The following is a 19,133-nucleotide window of genomic DNA, read 5'->3' as shown; positions in this document are numbered from 1 at the left end:
TCAAACTGAAGGCTGCTGGTGTCAATGGAGGTGTTATACAGTGGATTATGGGCTTCATCTCTAAAAGATCACAGATTGTCAGAGTTTTTGATTCACAAGGAACTCCTCATTTCTCTTTTCCCATAACTGTATTAAATGGTGTGCCCCAGGGCACTATTTGTGGACCAACATTTTTCAACTTCTGTGTCAACAATCTACCCTCCCTTCTATCAAATCTTATTACCCTTTATGCTGATGTCTCAAATCTTGTTGGAAATGTGGCTACTCCCTCTGACCAGCAATCAGTTCAAACAGATCTTGACAGTCTAGAAAGATGGGCGAACATGTGGCTCCTTGCTTTCAATGTTGACAAATGCCATGTCATCCATTTTGGCAAACACAGCAAGCATCATAAGTATCTCCTTCAAGACTACTTCCTTTCTGCTGTTTCTGATGAAAGAGATATTTGGGCCATTGGAGATATTTGGTTATTACTACCCATAGTACAGCTCATTAACTTTCATTTATAATATTATATTTCAGCATTAGCAAGCTTTTTAAGGTATTCTCTCTGGGAAAAAAATCTCATAAAAAATTAATCAATGCTAGAAATAATAGTTGTACAGGGGGATGTAATTTCACTCTAGATATTAAGGGGCACATCACTGAGTCTTTTGTGGTTGGGGAGAGGGAGAAGGAAACACTTAAAGCCTTAAAAGTGCATTTGTAGGCTCAAATTTTTTAAGTACCCCTGACAGATGCTTCAAATAAATACAGAGGGGGCAGGGAATTCATCCCCTGACCTTTCTTTATTAGAAAGTGTACATATGGGCTACATGGAATATGTTTGAGATTGGGTGATGCCTTCCCTATAATTCCAGGAAACAGGAACCTGGAAACTTCTGTTTTTAAACAGTAAAACATTTTGACAAAAAAAAACTAAATTGTATAGAGGATAGCTATATGAAGGTGGCTGCCTTCTTTGTATTAAGAAAGAAAAAAAAATCATCTTAAAAACAAATGCATCTTAATAAGGAAGCTGTCTTAAACATTCTGAAACGAAAGTTAAACTTCAATGGAGAAATCATGGGATTCAGGGGAGGGAGTATCCCCACTCACATTAAGGGTAGCCCTTAATGTGGTATTGAGACTTGATAGAAATTGAATAAAAAGTAAGTTTTCTTATATGAAATTAAAGATAAACATTGAAACTTAGAAGAAACAGAATTGATCCTGCTAATCATTCAACTCTGTCTTTTGTTTGTTCAAGTTTGACTTTTTTCAAATTTTTAAGAACAGACGTTTTGACTCAGCAGTGTGATTAAAAGCTTTGAGTGACATGGCTGGTTACCATTTACTTTTAACATTTACTTTTAAACCATGCTATATTCAATTTAATTACCTTTCAGGGCAATCAGTAAACACAGCATTTGTACTTACCTGTTGACTATATTTTTTGATCTTGAAATATTAGTGTAAAGTACTTGTAAAATCATAGCATAAGCAGCACCAGTCCCCTCATTTAGTCATCTAGCCTTTTGCTCTGTTTTTTGTCTTATTGCTGAAGTTAGTTTTCATTAGGGAAAAAATTTCTTGTATCAGAGTGACATCTCTAGCATTGTCCAATTATATAACTATTAGTCTCTAATGCATTATTTTGTATTTATTGATTTTTTCTTTCCCAAGCCACATCATATGGAAATGCTCGTCATAGAAACATTGGGCAGGGCTCATTCTATTTGAAGTGGAAGGGGTTTTAGTGCCCTTTATAAAGTCCAAAAGGGATTAGAGGACTACCAGCCCCTCTTTCATGGTTTTTTCTGCTACATAATCCCCTTGTAACCCACCAAGATATCTGATCAGAATCTTGAGGTAGCTATACTGTTCAGAAACATTGAAAGAGGCGTCCAATGATGGCAGATCTTTTCCTAGAAGGAGGGGGTAATCAGGGTAGTTACCCCAAGGTGTTTTAACTTGTAGGGGTAAAGTATATTTTTCAAAATCTAGGAAAGGGGAGTGGCAACATTATTGCTTTTTCAATTTCTTTTAATGAAGATACAAAAAAGGCATTTTTGACACCCCCTGAATATTGAAAAGTCACCAGGGTCAATCTTAGTAAATAATAAAATGGTATGTGCATATGTGTTTCAAAATTCTCTTTAAGCCATCTTGGCAAGGGCTTTGGGACCAAGATAAAACTATAGGTAAAGTTGGGGAGAGGGGGTGGTAAGAAAATTTCAAAATGTCTGATGGGTGAGGGAAGGGACTAAACAACTTTGTCTTTAATTTGCCAAAGTCTTCGAATTATATTTTTACATAGTATACTAGAGAGGCAAATCAAAAGAAACTTTATATCAGGGAAATCAAAGTCGTGTATCTGCAACATCAAGAGAATGACTTATGGCTGTTGAGCTGAATATTAGGAAGTATTGGCAGAGATTGTGGTTACAAGACTTCACATTTTTTGCTAAGAGGGAGAGGATATGGGGGCCAAGAAATATATCTTTGATCTGCCTAAAAAATATTGTGCTATTTGCCCCTGTATAATTTTGAATCAAGTCATGGTGAAGTAATGAAATAAATAAAAAGGCAGTAAATATACTAAGGTCGTTAGAATAGTGTTAAAAACAACTTGATGGACAAAATTAAAACTTCCAGGGAGTTTTTGGGGAGGGCCATGGGACTTCAAGTATAATATTTAGAGAAGGCGATGAGAGTGCTGAAATTTTTTGTCTTCTAAGTATATGTACGTCCAAAAATGCACTAACAATTTTTTCTTAATAGCTTGAAAAGTATGTCTGTCAGACGTTGGGCTCAACACTAACAGATAGAAAAACTAGAAATTTTCTTTTCCAAAATTGAACGAAAACCTTTTTTATCTAATCAGCTATGAATTGTAATACTTTACTTTAAATATTTTTATCATTCCAGACTAAAAGATACAGGACGCTGAACCTATGTCTCTCTCTCTAATCACTATGAAAATGACTTTCAAAAGATTCCAGTCTAGGTCAAAATGTAGATGTAACAGATAATGCAATCCATCAATGTATGAATCCTAAAAGGAACGGATAATAGGATATACAGTCAAGTCAAAATCAAAGCAAACATAAAAAATGTGAAACAAATCACAAAAAATTGATATCTCCCAAAATAATGATTGAACATCCATAGTTAAAGCATATCTAGGCAAAAAAACGTTTTGGAAAACGTTCTTGAAGGTTAAAAACATGACCTCTCAGTCGAAAACCATGGATTTTCACAAAATAGTTTTCAGGTTATAGGTTTTGGGGTCTTTTCTGAGAGATATTGACTTATATTACCCCCCCCCTCCCCTGCCTTCACTCCGATTCTCACAAAAATATTTTGAAGTTGTGACCAAAAAACAAAGTATTATTAAGAACAGAAAACACTGGTTCACAGACATGTTTTCTTGTAGCATACCCTCTCCCCTTCCGTGTATCCATTTTTGTCTTCTATAAGATTATAAAGAACACTACAGAATACCGTTTAATCTACTGATTAACTACTCTTATTGACTACAGAGGTCCTTCCATTGGCCACATGGTGATTTGGATTAAACCCCTTGACCCTAGCTTCAGTACCACGATCAATCCACTGTGCCACCGAAGGCACACATAATACTGCAGGCTATATTATACTGTAGGCATACTTTAGGCTTTAGGCATAATACTGTAGTATACTCTAGGCATGCTGTAGGCTGTAGGCATACTGTAGTATAGTGACACTGTAGGCTATATTTCCATGCAACTTATATAGTTTCTATATAACCTATATATTGGTGACACTCTTAAAGCAACTAGAAGGCTCTCGATCCTTCATTTCCAACGTCGAACAGCAACTGCATACGGAAGCTTGGTAGCAAAAAAAACTTCGACTCAACCGCAAACTGCTAGCAAATTTTTACAATGCTTCTGCACTCCCGAATTTCCTATACCTTGCACCTTTTTGGCGTACGTTTACGATAACCGAGACGAAGGAACTTCGGCGAATCTATTTCCGGTAGTCCAAATACCTGCTTGCCCTTCCACCATGGTCAAGCAACTCCTGGGTCATTAAAAGATACGGCATCATAGACCCGAATGCTTCTATCTGAAAAAGCATAGAAGCTTATAATAGTAGAATTGGTCGGCACCCATGGAGCGCTATTTTGATTCAATGAATGTCTCGCTTTTGTATGTTTTAATTGTTTTTAAGTAAGGTGAAGTGTTGCAAAGTTTTTTGTGTAGTTTTTTAGGTCATTTCCTTTTTCCTCTTTTCTTTTATTCACATTATACTCCGTTTTTCATGTGTATTATAACGGGTTATAACAAATTCAATTCAATTCAATATTTGAAATGCTGTAGACTGGTGAACCATAAAACCATAAGAACTCAAAGAATTTGTAATTGGTGCTCTAATCCCATAAAAAAGCGCTGTGTGCACTTTTGTTAACCTGTTGTGTCATTTTTATCACAAATGATTAATTTTTTTTTTCAAGTCTTGGGAGTACCCGATTCTTCAAGGTTGCCCGCGCTAAGGCTCAAGAAGGTGATATAGTGATAAAGGTGTTCGTTGTCAATGATCCGTCACTGCCTCTCAATGAACATCAATCAAATTTGGAAGTTTTACTTAGTGTCCTCACACCTCAATGGGGATGTCTACCTTTTCAGAAAGCAATGGTTTGTTCTATATGATTTTCTTTTTTTTATTTCTGTTTGCATGCTGGTTCTCTTGCTGTTGTATTATAAATGTAGTTGGCTTTGCTGTAAAATGAATAGAGAAAGAAACCTAATTATTTTTAATGTTTTCTTTATGAAGATTAAGCGTGGGAAAAATATTTATTTCCTTTTTGGTTCATTTTTTTTTTAATTTGAGGCTTTTAGGCCTATGTCCAGGCCAAATTTCTTTTTTGTTTTTATGAAAAATACATTGTGGTGATATTTAAATGAAGTATAAAATTGAAAAGTTGGGAAATGGTTTTATTTAATTTGTTTCAAACTGCATTCTTCTGTCTTTTCTCTTGAAAATAAGTTAAACCTTCTTATTACAGTTTTTTTTATTTCTTCTTTAGTATTCTTTTTAGATATTACTTTAGTATCAGCTTTTAAAGCTGTGTCTCCTTTAACGGCCTGACTGTAAAATGCAAAGCATGCCATGTTACAAGAGCTGAAATCACTTAAAAATGTCCCGTAGATTTTTTTTGAATTTAATAAATCATTAAAAGTGTAAATTTCAAATTATGAAAGTTATTTTTTCAAACGGGGAAGGGTTGGGGTACTCTCACTGCTTGTTTAAAAAGTATTACATAAAAGCAATGAATGTTTTTTTTTGTATTATCATAGAATTTAAATCGTCTTATATCAAATCGCTCATTGAGGATACTCACACACTTTTAAGATCGAATTTATTTCTAGAACCATTCTCATCAGTAGAAAATAGCTAACTATGTTCTACAGAAAAGACAGATAATAATGAAAAGTCAAAACTAAAATATAAAAAAAACAGAAGTAATAAAAGGCAAAAGAGCAGAGGCGTAGTTAGGTTTTTCGCCGTACATGGGTGATTTCAGTTTCTTTTCTCCTCCCTCGAGCCGATATAAAAAAAAAAAAAATGCTTTTAAACCAAAACATATTACGCCAACCCAGGAAAGTAAACAATTCGTCAGTAGGTTTTTGGTTGATCTCCAAAACAGAAAGTAACAAAAAAATGAATTTTTCCTGTTCAAAGCATGGTACATTACTCCATGAGCCTTTTTTTGAACCAATATTTCGGAGACAAAAATACTTGGGCATCTCAACCCCTACCCCAAGCAAAAAATTAAAATAACCGTTGAGATAAAGAAGGGAGCAGGATCAAATACTGAGAAGCTTGGTAACATATATTACCAATCTTTTTGGACATATTTCTGTGCTGGTAGATTGGGGAATAAATAGGGAGCTCGGAACAAGCTATTCGAGGATTTAAGTTTAACAGAGTTATTGGATTTAGGGAAAACATCTCAGTTTCTGCAACTAGTAAACACAAAACCAGATTTTCAGGGAAGGTAATAACAAAATACAATAATGTAAGTAAGTAGCAACACAACTCAATAGTAACCGAAACTCTAAAAAACGGAATTTTAATACCAAAACAGATATCAAAAGAATTGACTTATTCTGCTGATTCTAAATATAGAAGTTTCATTTTGCACATTAATGGCTACGAGCCTGAGAAAATTTTGTCGGATTTTTGATAAAGGGAGGGAACATTACCTAATAGTCAAAGAATCTTAATGGAAATTACCTCATGAGATTCAGCGTATCACAGAACCCTTTTGCGGAGGTTTTGGATCTTATATGCAAAAATACGGAATTTCGTAGTATGTTTTTTGGCCAGAAAAAAGATCTCGGATGCGTGCTTTTTTTTTTTTTTTTCAGGGGTCATCGTTTCAACCAAGCAGTCGTAGAATATCGGGAAAGGACTCATTCGAACCGAAATTAAATCTAGTGCCCTTCTTAAGTAACCAAAAAGATTTGAGGGTAATTAGGCCCCCTCCCACTTCCTTTTTCCCAAAAATTTTCCGATCAAAATTCCAAGATAGCCATTTTGTTGAGCATAATTGAACGCTCCTATGTCTATGTCTTCGGAAATAATGTGACCCCCAGATCTTCTGTGGAAGGGTCTTTCAGTAATAAAATTTGCCGATTGTTTACGCATAGTATTTGTTATAATTTTCCCCCAAATTGTTGGGGGGCACCCCCCCCCCCCAAAAAAATGACGCCCCTGGAATTATGTATGTATTTTTTGATTGGGGGGATAAATTTTCTTCTGGGGGATTTCCATGGAGAGAATTTTCTACGAGGAGGGAAGTTTCCAGGGGTGAACTATATGTTCCGACTCAGTTTTACGTGTGGAGATGTTAAGAATAATTATCCGGAGTAAATTTTTACTGGTACTGAATTGTCTAGAGGGAATTTCCGTGGGAAAGGGGATTTTTCATGGAAATGGAGCCAGATTTCCTGCTATTATTTGAAAAACAGTCAGAAATTAAATAAATTGAACAAGTTTCTCAATTAAAAATAAGAATCAACATTAAAATTAAAAACGAACAGAAATTATTATATGCTAAAGTCTGAATTTTTCGTCTGTTCTTTCAAGAACGACTCCTGAAACACAAGGATGGTTTAACTATGATAACCAGAAGCTCTTTTAAAAGTACCCAAAAACCATAGCGTGAATAGTGAAGATTTCTAGGTGGGGGCACCTCCCCCTCATATACGTAATAATTTATATTCGTTTTAAGTTTTAATAGACAATTTATTATAGACGCTTTATTATTAATCATGTTTAATTTTGAGAGCTTTAAGAAATCTTCATCATTTTGCTCTGTTATTTGGAAGTGTTTATAGGGAAATTTGTTAGAAAATATGGCAAAACGTACGAGAATCGAAATAATAAAGCCGAAAAATGTTCTTTATGAGTTACAATGCTCTCCTAAATAAGTTGTCTATCACCTTCCTCCCGCCAGGGGCTTTTGAGTGTGTAAGTCTATGTTATAGGAAAATGTGGAATTTATCTAGACTGTAATTTTTTATTCAAACCTTTTTTCAGTTAACTGACAAAGCGGTTTTGTTGTTTCGACAGTATATACACACCAGTGCTTATGACAGAATTAGTACCAGACCTTTTCTCATGGATCTAGAGAAGAAATGGATTTTTTTTCAAGTGCTGAAGGCTCTTTCATTTGCTCATACAAACAGAGTAAGTTCAATATGAATATAAATCTAACTATTGCCTTAGTCTGACCCTGGCCTTGTTTTTTACTCACTACCAAATGGTAGTGAGAACCTTTTAAGTGTATTAGTTAATATTTTGCTTCGGGCAATAGAATAGCACAATCAGGTGGAAGGCTAACATTTTTGTTTAGGATGGGATCCCATGGGTAATTAAGAATAAGTTGTCTACTTTTAACAAGGAAACGATTTTAGAAAGTTTGTCGATTGAGATTATGGTAGATACAAACAAAAATTATTTGTTCTGTATTACACCGGCTACCCTTAGCGTCAGTCCTGGAATTTTTGGATATATATGAACAGTTTTTAGGTAAGATTGATGAAATTGGAGATCTGGTCGTGATTATGGGGAATTGAAATTTCGATATGCTGTCTTGTGATAATATAAATTACAAGCTATGTAATCAACCCACTCAAGAAAAGTCGCGTGATTTTCTGTGTTTAAATTATGTGCAATCGTATCATATATCACTATATTTTAGTGTCTGACCTGTGCTTAAATTATCGCCCTGAAAATGCCAAGAGAAATTTTAGTAAAGTAAAAAATTTTAATCTTAAAAACAAGCTGTCAGGAATGGATTGGAATTATATTCTGGAATCAAAGTGCCCGAAGAGGCTACAGTGATGTTCCTTGAAAAATTTCAAAATGCTTTTAACGAAGTATGTCCATTTGTGTCTAGTAAGTGTAAAAAATATGACACGCCTACTAAGTCATGGATTTCGCCAGGTATTTTGAGATCAATACAGGTAAAAAAAATTATATTTAAAAATATGTTTCAGAGACAAATCAGGATAATAAATCAAATGTCGTTAATTATAAAAACACATTATCAAAATTGATTCGTAATTCAAAAAAGCTATATTTTGAGGCTAAGGTTTTGCAATCACATCATAGCCAAAAGAGGCATGGAGGTTAATTAATTCGTTAGTCGGTAATCATAAGAAGTCTTCACAACTGAGTGAAATGATTGGCCAAGATGGGCTTATGATATATGGTGAAAATGAATTTGCCGATGTCTTCAATCATTATTTTGTCAGTAGGCTATAGTTGAAAACTGCCAATTTGTTAGTATAGGTGAAACAACTGTTATTAGACATATAATAAATTTAATATTTCAGACTGGGGTTTTTCCCACTTTTTTTAAGGTTTCAAAGTCATTGCTCCACATAAAAGAGATGAACGTAATAATCCGTCTAATTACCGCCCAATTTTAATACTGTCTGTGTTTTCTAAAATCGTAGAAAGAACGTTATATAATCAATGTATAATTTTTTGAATAATCAGAGTTGTTTTCAAAGCTTCGATTTGGTTTTTGAAAGGCACTTAGCATCTTATGATCATTATTTATATTATCGTGTGAGTCATGATCTTGACAAAGGAGAAATTCCTGCAGGCCTGTTCCTGGACATTCAAAAAGTTTTCGACACAATTTCTCATTTTATTTTATTTTTTAAGCTTAATAATTTGGGGTTTCGTGGGAAAGGATCGGATTTAGTAAAATATTATCTTTCTGAGATAACACAAGTTAATCTAATTAATAATTCTGCTTTTTCTTTCCTTCTACTATCGTCATCCGTTGGTGTCTCTCGGGGTTCAATTATGGGCCCTCTCTTCTTTCTTCTTTATATTAACGGTCTGTGTTTTGTTTCAGCCTCAACCTCTCTAGATATAGTTTGCTTATATAATTTGCTTATGATACAGCTGGTATACTAGATATAGTTATATGTACTCTATTAATATATAGTAGACGATATACTATATTAATATACTAGATATACATTTTTAAGGGTAACTAGATAGAGTTTGCTGATGATACAGCTGCTTCTGTGTATGGTAAATCTTTAAATGAGCTTCCAATAAATATTTCGATACAGTCATATTTCGAAAATTGATTAATGACAATAAACTTTTGGTTAATAAGAATAAAAAGCAAACTTTTATTGTAAATAAAATATAAATAAATTAAATAAAATAAACAAATTGTCCTGTAAATAAAATAAAGTAATAAAATAAATACTGCAATTTATTGTAAAGTCGGGTGCAGGTTTCCAAAATTAACGAACATCTCCGTTATGATTGGAGACGGCTTAGTGTCTACTGAAAGAGTGAATAGTACTCGTTATTTAGAGGTGGTTATCGACAAGAATCTTTCATGGAAGATTTACATCAATGTTTTACGTGCGAAAGCATCACTGGGAGTTGGTTTAATGAACCGGTTAAAACATTTCATTCCTTACTCAGCACTTAGGTCACTTTATTTGACTTTAGTACAATCTCATTTTCATTATGCAGGATTGGTTTACCTAAATACGTTTCAGTCTTATTCCACTTCAAAAGATAGAGAATAAGGCTACTCGTGTCCTTGAGTTATTTCTACTGTCTCCTTCCCTTTTGCTAAATAAATCAGTTGCGGAATCGTTATTTAATATGGTGGGCATTCTTCCGGTGACTCTTATTGTCCAGTCTTCCATATTTATATTTAAAGTTAAATTCGACCGTGGAGATCTTCCTAAATATTTTTGTCAGATGAACTTGTGTACTTTGTGTCTCAAAATACCGATTTATACTCGATCTGGGCCTCGTCTATTAATCCCTTTCTCAAAATGTGAGAGGTCAACATTTAAAGTGCGGTATATGGTTCCTTTAATTTGGTCTAAATTTGTCGCATCTATAGATGTAACGTTGTCACTTACTCCAATTAGATCTCGGCTCCGAACGTTGATCATTCAATGCTTTAAAAAATAAAAAGTTATTTGGTGTCTTGTATTTATTATTTTTATTATTTAGTGATTGTTTGGATATGATCTTTCTGCACTCCCTTCCCACTGTAAGCCGTAATATTATTAAGTTAGTATAGTCTCGAACGAACATGTGTTTTACGTTCAATAATATTACGAAAGCCGTAATATTATTAAGTTAGTATAGTCTCAAATGAACGGTAGGCTGGAGTGGCATGTCAGTGTTACTTCTTTAATAAGAAAAATAGGCAAGAATAGTTGTGTTTATTTCAGTAATACGATGTATTGTTTTGTGTTTTTTTGTTTTTTCTCTTTGGCATACGAGCTCTGCTCCCCACCAACGGAACAAAAAATGTAAAATTTTGTATCTTATTGCTATTGTAATAAAGAACCTTGAACATTGAACTTAGTTTGCCTGTGAGTCCGGGCGATTTGTCGGTCAAGTGTCAATCCTGAACATGAATAATCCTAAATCCTGACTTAGAACATATTGCGTTAAATTACTGCAGGTTTTTTTTTTCTTCACAAAATTGCATCTTCTTCATAATGGATATTTTTGCTAATTTTAGTAACAAGAAAAACCCTAGAATTTGGGGATGCAACGTCACAAAGTAATAACGAATATCTATGCTATGCGTCGATGGTAGATGGCGGTAGGTGTGTTCTGTTTCCAAAATCTTATTAGTATTATTATTTTTACTTTTGTTTTGCAAAACGTTGTATGAGATAATTTACCTTTCTTAGGGTTTCTTGAAATTTATCCAAAGAAATCACTGCCCAAGTCGGTGTTGTTTCTCGGTTACCTAAAAAATTCCTATAATCACTTACAAAATTACCTAAAAGAGTGTTCATATCAGCTGTCAAAATCGAATGACAGCATAATCAAAAAAGGCAGTCAGAGATGATAATACCTACTCTTTGCATAGATGATCCCAAGTAAAAGATAATAATAGCTTCCCTTTTCATTTCTTGTGTTAATAGATTAGTGGTTTCGCAGTTTAGTAGCTTAGTTCATCTGGGAATTCTTCTCAAAAGAAAAATAAAATATGTTAAGAAAAAAAAAGAATCACCCTTACCCTATTCTACCCTCTCTTGAGATTTTACCCGTTTTTATATATCTCTTTTCATTTGTTGAATTTAGAATTGGTCTGTAGGATGTTTTAGGAATAACTTTTGCTTAGTCTTTCATAGTATTTAAGCCATTTGTTAAGGCTGTGGGGATATTTAAAAAAAAAATCATAATGTATTTTGACTTATAAGCATAATGTAAAGCAATCTTTACAAAAGGCAAATCCTGACGTTTAAGCTTCCTTTCAAGTAATGTCTGCAGAAACAATATTTGCACAATTATTAGTTAAAAATCAATATGAAAACATCAATGAGCAACACAAATAAAATCATTTCGTAAGTTGGTGTCAGTTCATTGTAAGGGGCGTCAATATATTGCTGATGTGCAAAACAATGACATAAAAACCTCCTTCGGCAACTGAGAGATCACCGAAACTTGAACAATACCTAAATGAGGTTATGTACATTAATTAACTACTTTATATAAATTATTAATTAGCTAAGTTAGCTAGTGTAGATATCATATATAAGATTTTTTTGATTTATCCTCTGTTCATTTATCTCTAGGCTAAAAGTTCGTTATTCTGGAAAATATAAGTTGTAAAAGTGAAGGACACGATAAATTAAATAATTTAAGCTTTAAATCATATATAATGATAAAATGAAAATCTGAAAAAAATTTCCGAAATAGAAGTGAAAATTCATAAGAATCGAGTCTAAAAGGTATATGACAACATATGTCCTTAGATAAGAAAAGAATATGTAAAGAATATATAGGAAAATGAAAAGGATATATGGAATATGTTTATGAAATATTTTATGCTGTTAACAGTTAAGCTTATCCTGGGGTTAAATTCGTATTTCCTGAGGAGGGAAGTGGCAAAACGCCCTCGTTGTGGCTTTTTTGGTATTGACAGACTATCAAAACCTTCTTTTAGGCAGGTTTTTTGCATAATTCTGCCACTTTTGTGAACGAAATTGTTTTATCTGTGAACTCGCTTTGCAACCATGCGAAATATTTGCTCCTTTTCAATATTAAACAAATTTTTTCAACTGAAAGTAAGGAACAACATTAAAACTTAAAACGAACAGAAATTATTAGATATACGAGGGTGTCACCCTGATGTCAATACCTCGCTTTTTACGAAGTTTGAATTATGTCCCAATTCTTTAAGAATATCTTCTGGATCACAAAGACCGTTTAATTAGAATAAATAGCTCTTTTAAAAGTACTGAAAACTTTAGTGTTTAAAGCTTTAATGAAAACAAAATACGTTTGAAATGTTTTCACCTTTCTTCCTTTCGTAAATGAAAAATTATCAAAACCTTAACGAAGAAATGTCAGTACATGTAAATTTAACTGACAATCCACCATCATTTGTTTGTTTTTTGTTGTTTTTTTTTCATTAAAGCGTAAATTGTGTTCTGATCTTGAGAAGGCATAGGGGTTATCAGCCCTACTCATTATGGCACTTGGTATTAACCAAGTGACATATAGCAATCGCAAATTCTGCTGGTCTGTCTGTCTGTTTGTCGTCCCCGGTTTTGCTACTTTAGGCACTTCCAGGTAAGCTAGGGCGATGAAATTTGGCAGGCGTACTAGTGACAGGACCAGATCAAATTAGAAATAGTCGTTTTCCCGATTTGACCATCTGGGGTGGGAGTGGGGGCTCAGTTAATTCGGAAAAAATAAAAAAAATGAAGTATTTGTAACTTACGAACGGTTGATCGGATCTTAATGAGTTTGATGTTTGGAAGGATATCGTGTCTCAGACCTTTTATTTTAAATTTCGACCGGATCTGGTGACATTGGGGGAGTTTGGGGGGAACCTAAAATCTTGGAAAACACTTAGAGTGGAGGGATCGGGATGAAACTTGGTGGCAAAAATAAGCAGAAGTCTTAGATACGTGATTGATGTAACTGGAACGGATCTGCTCTATTTGGGGGAATTGAGGGGGAGGGTTAATTCTGAAAAATTAGAAAAAAATAACGTATTTTTAACTTAGGAAGGAGTGATCGGATCTTCATGAAACTTCATGTTTAGAAGGAACTCGTAACTCAGATCTCTTATTTTAAATCTCAACCGGATCCAGCGTCATTGAGGGGGGGGGGAATCTTAGAGAATACTTAAAGCGGAGAGATCAGGATGAAACTGGATGAGAAGAATAATAAAAAGTCTAAGATACGTGACTGACATAACCTGACCGGATCCGCTATCTTTGGTGGAGTTGGGGAGGGGGGGGGGGTAATTCGGAAAATGAGGTATTTGTATCTTACGAACGGGTGATCAGATCTTAATGAAATTTGATATTTAGAAGGATCTTGTGCTTTAAAGCTCTTATTTTTGAAATTCCGACCAGATCTTGTGAAATTGGGGGGAGTTGAAGGGGGAAACGAGAATTCTTGGAAAACGTGGAAATTGGGGTATTTTTATCTTACGAAAAGGTGATCGGATCTTAATGAAACTTGATATATAGAAGGATCGTATGTCTCAGATGCTCCATTTTCGACTCGAATTGGATCTGGGGAAACAGGGGGTTGGAGGAGGGAAACAGAATCTTGGAAAACGCTTATAGTGGAGAGATCGGGATGAAACTTTATGGGAAAAATAAGCACAAGTTCTAGATACGTGATTGACATAATTGTAACGGATCCGGTCTCTTTGGAGGAGCTGGGGGGGGGGTGTTAATTTGGAAAAATTAGATAATTTTAGGTATTTTTAACTTAAGAACGGGTGACCAGATCTTGTTGAAATTTGATCTTTAGAAGGAATTCATGTCTTAGAGCTCTTATTTCAAATCCTGACCAGATCTGTTGACATTGGGGGGAGTTGGAGGGGGAAATCGGAAATCTTGGAAAACGCTTAGAGTGGAAGCATCGGGATGAAGCTTGGTGGATAGAATAAGCAAATGTCGTAGATACGTGATTGACGTAACCGTACTGGATTCGTTCTCTTTGGGGGAGTTGGGGGGGTGGTTAAGTGCTTTGGCGAGTTTGGTGCTTCTGGACGTGCTAGGACGATGAAAATTGGTAGGCGTGTCAGGGAGCTGCACAAATTGGCTTGATAAAGTTGTTTTCCCAGATTTGACCATCTGGGGGGGCTAAAGAGAGAGGAAAAATTAGAAAAAATGAGGTATTTATAACTTACGAGTGGGTGATCGGATCTTAATGAATTTTGATATTTAGAAGGACATCGTGACTCAGAGCTTTTATTTTAAATCCCAACCGGCATTAAGCCTCTGATTTTCCTTTTAAATCAATCTATTGATTGAGGCAATAATGCTCCTAAACCTATATATTATTGCATCTAAACCTATATATTATTGCATATATATTATATATTATTGCCTTAAAGTAAAAAAAAAGGTACTACTTTTTTTACTAGCCTACTACTAACGCTGCTACTAAAAACTCAGCGCAGTGCCAATCCGCCTGATGCCAACATAGCTATGCACGCTCCTCCTCCATCCCGATCAATAAAGTACCAAAGACAATGAAGATTAAATCTGATTTTTGAAAGCTTATTTTTGAGCTTGATTTGTGAAAAGCTGATTTTTGAAGTAGAAGCTTACACCACCATATATTTCTAAAAAAGAAATCAGGATTTGATTTATAATAATAAAATCAAACCAGCTGTATGCAGAAATGAAGAAAGAGCCTTGTTATGCAAAATTGCCAAAAAATCCAATTTTTAAAAAATCGTAACGTAAAAGAAAGAAAACGATCAAAAATGGGGTTTTTAAAGGCCAAATGAAAATACTGAAGAAAACACAGAAAGTGAATATTTCGAGAGAACAACCGCCTCTCTTCATCAGTGCGAAAAAATAATAAGATCAAGGAAAAAACAAAAAACCCACAAAACAAGTGCGGAAAATACAACAAAACAAATGAAAAAAACCGCCTAAAAAATTAAAGAAAATTCAATAAAAGACCAAAAACTAAAAGAATTAAAATTAAGAACCTAACAAATAATAAAGTGAGCTATTCGCCAATATCCGGGATTTGCATAACACCCAAACAAATTTGAACTGCCAACGATGGATACTAACGAACAACCTTAGTAGGGAAGTGTGAACTTATTAAGTCCAGAATAAAGCTTTGACAAAAAAAAAAAAATTTTCGATCGTTATCTGTCTTTATGTTATGGCAGGCCAATGTGGTCTAAGAAATTATCTCCGTTGTAACGGGCACCAAATTTGGAAACACAAACTTGGGTAGGGTATCACCAAAAAAATAAGTTAAAAACATTTGGGACTGAATGTATTGTCAATATTAGCATTTGATTGTGTTGAAGTTTTATTTCAAAATCCTCTTTGATCCTTAAAATTTCCTTATTGAAACGATCATGATTACAATCGTCTTTGACACATTTTTCCATGACTTATTAGAGATAAAATTAATTTGGTACGAAAAGGAAAATCTTTTAAACCAACCAAAAGAACATTATATTAAAAAAAAATGCACACTTATTACTCTTTATTATAAAAACGTTTATATAAAACATTATATAAAAACATATATAAAAACATTTACGTCAAAAATGTTCATCTAAATTTTTTTTATTGCTTTTCCATAATCTAATGTTGACCACATATTCTGTTGTATCTGATCTTCTTGTTTGCTTGTTCATTTTTTTAAGCGTTTTTTTTTTCTAGCGCATTATCACAGTGTTGTTGTTATGCCACCAATAAATTAAACTTTTGTATCCAAACAACCGTTGATAATGCTTGTTAAAACGTTTCAATTCCCACCTATGTTAGTGAAATAACAAAACTATTTCATAGTTTTGCTCACCTTTAGAGTGGTTTAGAATTTTTACTTTTGGCTAAAACTCGACGAAATAGATATGGTGGAAATAAAAGCATTATAAAGTTTCCAGTAATCGTCCTAATATAAAAAGCTGATAGATATAGCCTTGATATTATTGCTATTTTGCCTAAGTTGGACATATTTTGTTCGAAAGATTTGTTTCCAAGATAAAAAAAAATCGAGGCAAGAAAAGCGATCCAGGTCTAAATCAATGGGCTTTTAGAAATTCTTGTAGAACTGGGTGGAAGTTTCTTTATGTATTTACCCGTTCGTCATGAGAGTGATGGTTTGGTATTACTAATTCCTTTCTGCTAGTTGAGTGGATGCGGCAGTATTCTCTGCTTGAGAACCTATCTGTCTAAATTACCTATCTAGGTCCCGTCTGGCCATCCTAGGTCCTTTTTATCTGGTCTTTCTATCTATCTAGGTCCCGAGGAGTACAAGTGGCCTTTGTGGCTGTATTGCTAATTCTTCTCTTCTAAGCAGACGATGAATTTGCCGACGGGTATTTCAATCTGACTGGCACTTGACGTAGTAGCTAGGAGAAGTTATGAGTCAGGAAGTTGTCAGTCCGTCTCTTACGAGGTCATCCCTGGGGGGCGGGTGCCGTAAACCAATCCTTCCAGGGGGATTTTTGTTGCTGGTTGGCTGACATCCTCTGAATATGGTCAACTCAGTGGCGTTGTTGACCTTTGATGCGTCCTGATGCTTTGGAGCAATGAATTAGTCTTCGGAGGTCTTCATTTGAGACTCGCTTGACTTAAGTAATCCCCGCAATGTGTGTAATGCATTTAGTTTTAAATAGGGAGATTTCTCGCTCGTGACCAGTGTTTATTGACAAAACTTCACATTATTATAAGGTGATGGGGAGAATTACAGAGTTGAAGAATCGCGCCTTTAGAGAAGTTCACAGAGCCTTGTTTTTCCAAATTTCCAAGAGGTTTTTGAAGTTGGTTCTAGCCATGCCAAGTCTTTGCTTAATTGCTTTTGAGCTTTCATTGTCAGAAGTTACGTGGCTCCCTAAATAGACGAAGGAGTAAATATTTTTTACTGGCTCCTCTTTTATTGTCAGCTGTAGAGTTCTTGTTGCAAGGTCTATGCACACCTGCGTAACCTTGGTTTTCGCTTTATTTATTACTAGCCCAAAAGCCTTGGTTGTTGACACTTGTTCGTCGATGTCAGCTTGGAGTAGGTGCTGTTGACTGTTGCTTTCATTTTGATGTCGTCTGCATATGCTAGTTTATCGATACGCCTCTCTCCAATCTCTGCACCATCTTAGTGCTCCGTTGAGGAATAGGTGAAATAGCTGGGGTGACAAGAGGCAACCTTGGAGAACATCTGCCAATGTTAGGATATATTCTGTCAGTCCTTTGGGCGTTTAGACCTGCTTAACGAAATGTTAGTATATCTCCCTGATCAGGACCATCATGTTTTCAGAGATTTCATAATGTAACAGAACTTGTCATAATCTATATTGCCATGTCAAACAGTTTGTGGTAACGAATTGTAAATATGGAGTGACTCAGGCTCAATAGTAACCAAAACTAAAAAATGGGATTTCGAGTTTTACCCGTCAAAAGCTACGAGCCTGAAAAAATTTGCCTGATTTTAGAAATAGGGGGAGCACCCCATAAAGTTCAAGGAATTTTGGTGAAAATCACATCAGATTCAGCGTACCTGAGAATTCTACCGTAGAAGTTTCAAGCTCTTATAAACCAAAATATGGAATTTCGCTATTTTTGTCAGAAGACAGATCACTAATAAGTGTTTATTTGTTGTGTGTGTTTTTTTTTTACTTGGGTGATGGTATTGAAATAATGGTTTTAAAAGATCCGGAAAGGGTGTATTCGAACGGAAATTAAAAGTTCTAGTGTCCTTTTTAAGTGACAAAAAAGATTGGAGGGCACCTGGCCTCCCTCTTACGCACATTTACTTCCCATAGCTATTTGATCAAATTTTAAGATAGCTATTTTGTTCAGTATAGTTGAATGATCAAATAACTATGTCTTTATGGGTAAAATAACCCCCCTTAGTCCGTTAGGAGAGGCCTGTGAGTTATAAATATAATTTCTTAAACCACATTGACGTGCCGTAATATAAAGAAAGAAAACGATCGAAAATGTTTTTTTTTTTGGCCAAACGAGAATACTGAAAAAACACACAAAGTGAATATTTCAAGAGGACAACCGCCTCGCTTCTTCAACACGAACAAAATAGTATATTCATGGAAAATGCCGAAGAAAACACCAATAAAACAAACACGGAAAGTCAATGTGAAAAAAAATGAACTAACAAAAAGAAAAAAAGAAAAAAGTAAAAGATAAATAAATTCATTAAAACCCAAAACCATAAGAAGAAAAACCTAACAATGAACTGAATCATTCGTCAATATCCGCTATTTTGCACAAAATCCAAAAAATTAGAACTGCCATTGACGGATACTAGTGAACAACTGAGAAATAAAAGAAAATTTCATTCACTCAAAACAAAACGAAACAGCAATCGAATAAGTTGGAGAAATCTGATTTCTGATTTTAATAATTGCATTCCTTGCAAAAACACTCTGAGATCTAAGGGGTTGCTGACATGTCTGATTATGTGATTGGGAAGTTGGTTCAAGTTTTATTTCAGAGACTATTCTTAAGGCTCATAAATTCCTAATTCCTAAGAGATTATTCTCATAAGGTTCATTTATTCTTAAATCATTTTATTCTCTGTTCAAAGTTACGCCTAAATGTTGGCATTTAAAAATTTCAACAGCT

General features: G+C 34.5%; 1 protein-coding gene across 1 annotated transcript in view; it reads left to right on the top strand.

Annotated features, from left to right (window-relative positions):
- LOC136025409 (phosphoinositide 3-kinase regulatory subunit 4-like) overlaps positions 1 to 19,133 on the top strand; it is a 419,187-nt gene that overhangs the window by 3,569 nt on the left and 396,485 nt on the right. The window contains exons 2-3 of the mRNA XM_065701423.1: positions 4,481 to 4,661; positions 7,573 to 7,722. Coding sequence (XP_065557495.1) covers positions 4,481 to 4,661; positions 7,573 to 7,722 — 331 coding nt within the window. The remainder of the gene's footprint in view (positions 1 to 4,480; positions 4,662 to 7,572; positions 7,723 to 19,133) is intronic.

This window comes from Artemia franciscana, chromosome 3, assembly GCF_032884065.1.
Source record: "Artemia franciscana chromosome 3, ASM3288406v1, whole genome shotgun sequence".
Classification (NCBI taxonomy): domain Eukaryota; kingdom Metazoa; phylum Arthropoda; class Branchiopoda; order Anostraca; family Artemiidae; genus Artemia; species Artemia franciscana.
This window is presented reverse-complemented; position numbering and strand designations above follow the sequence as displayed.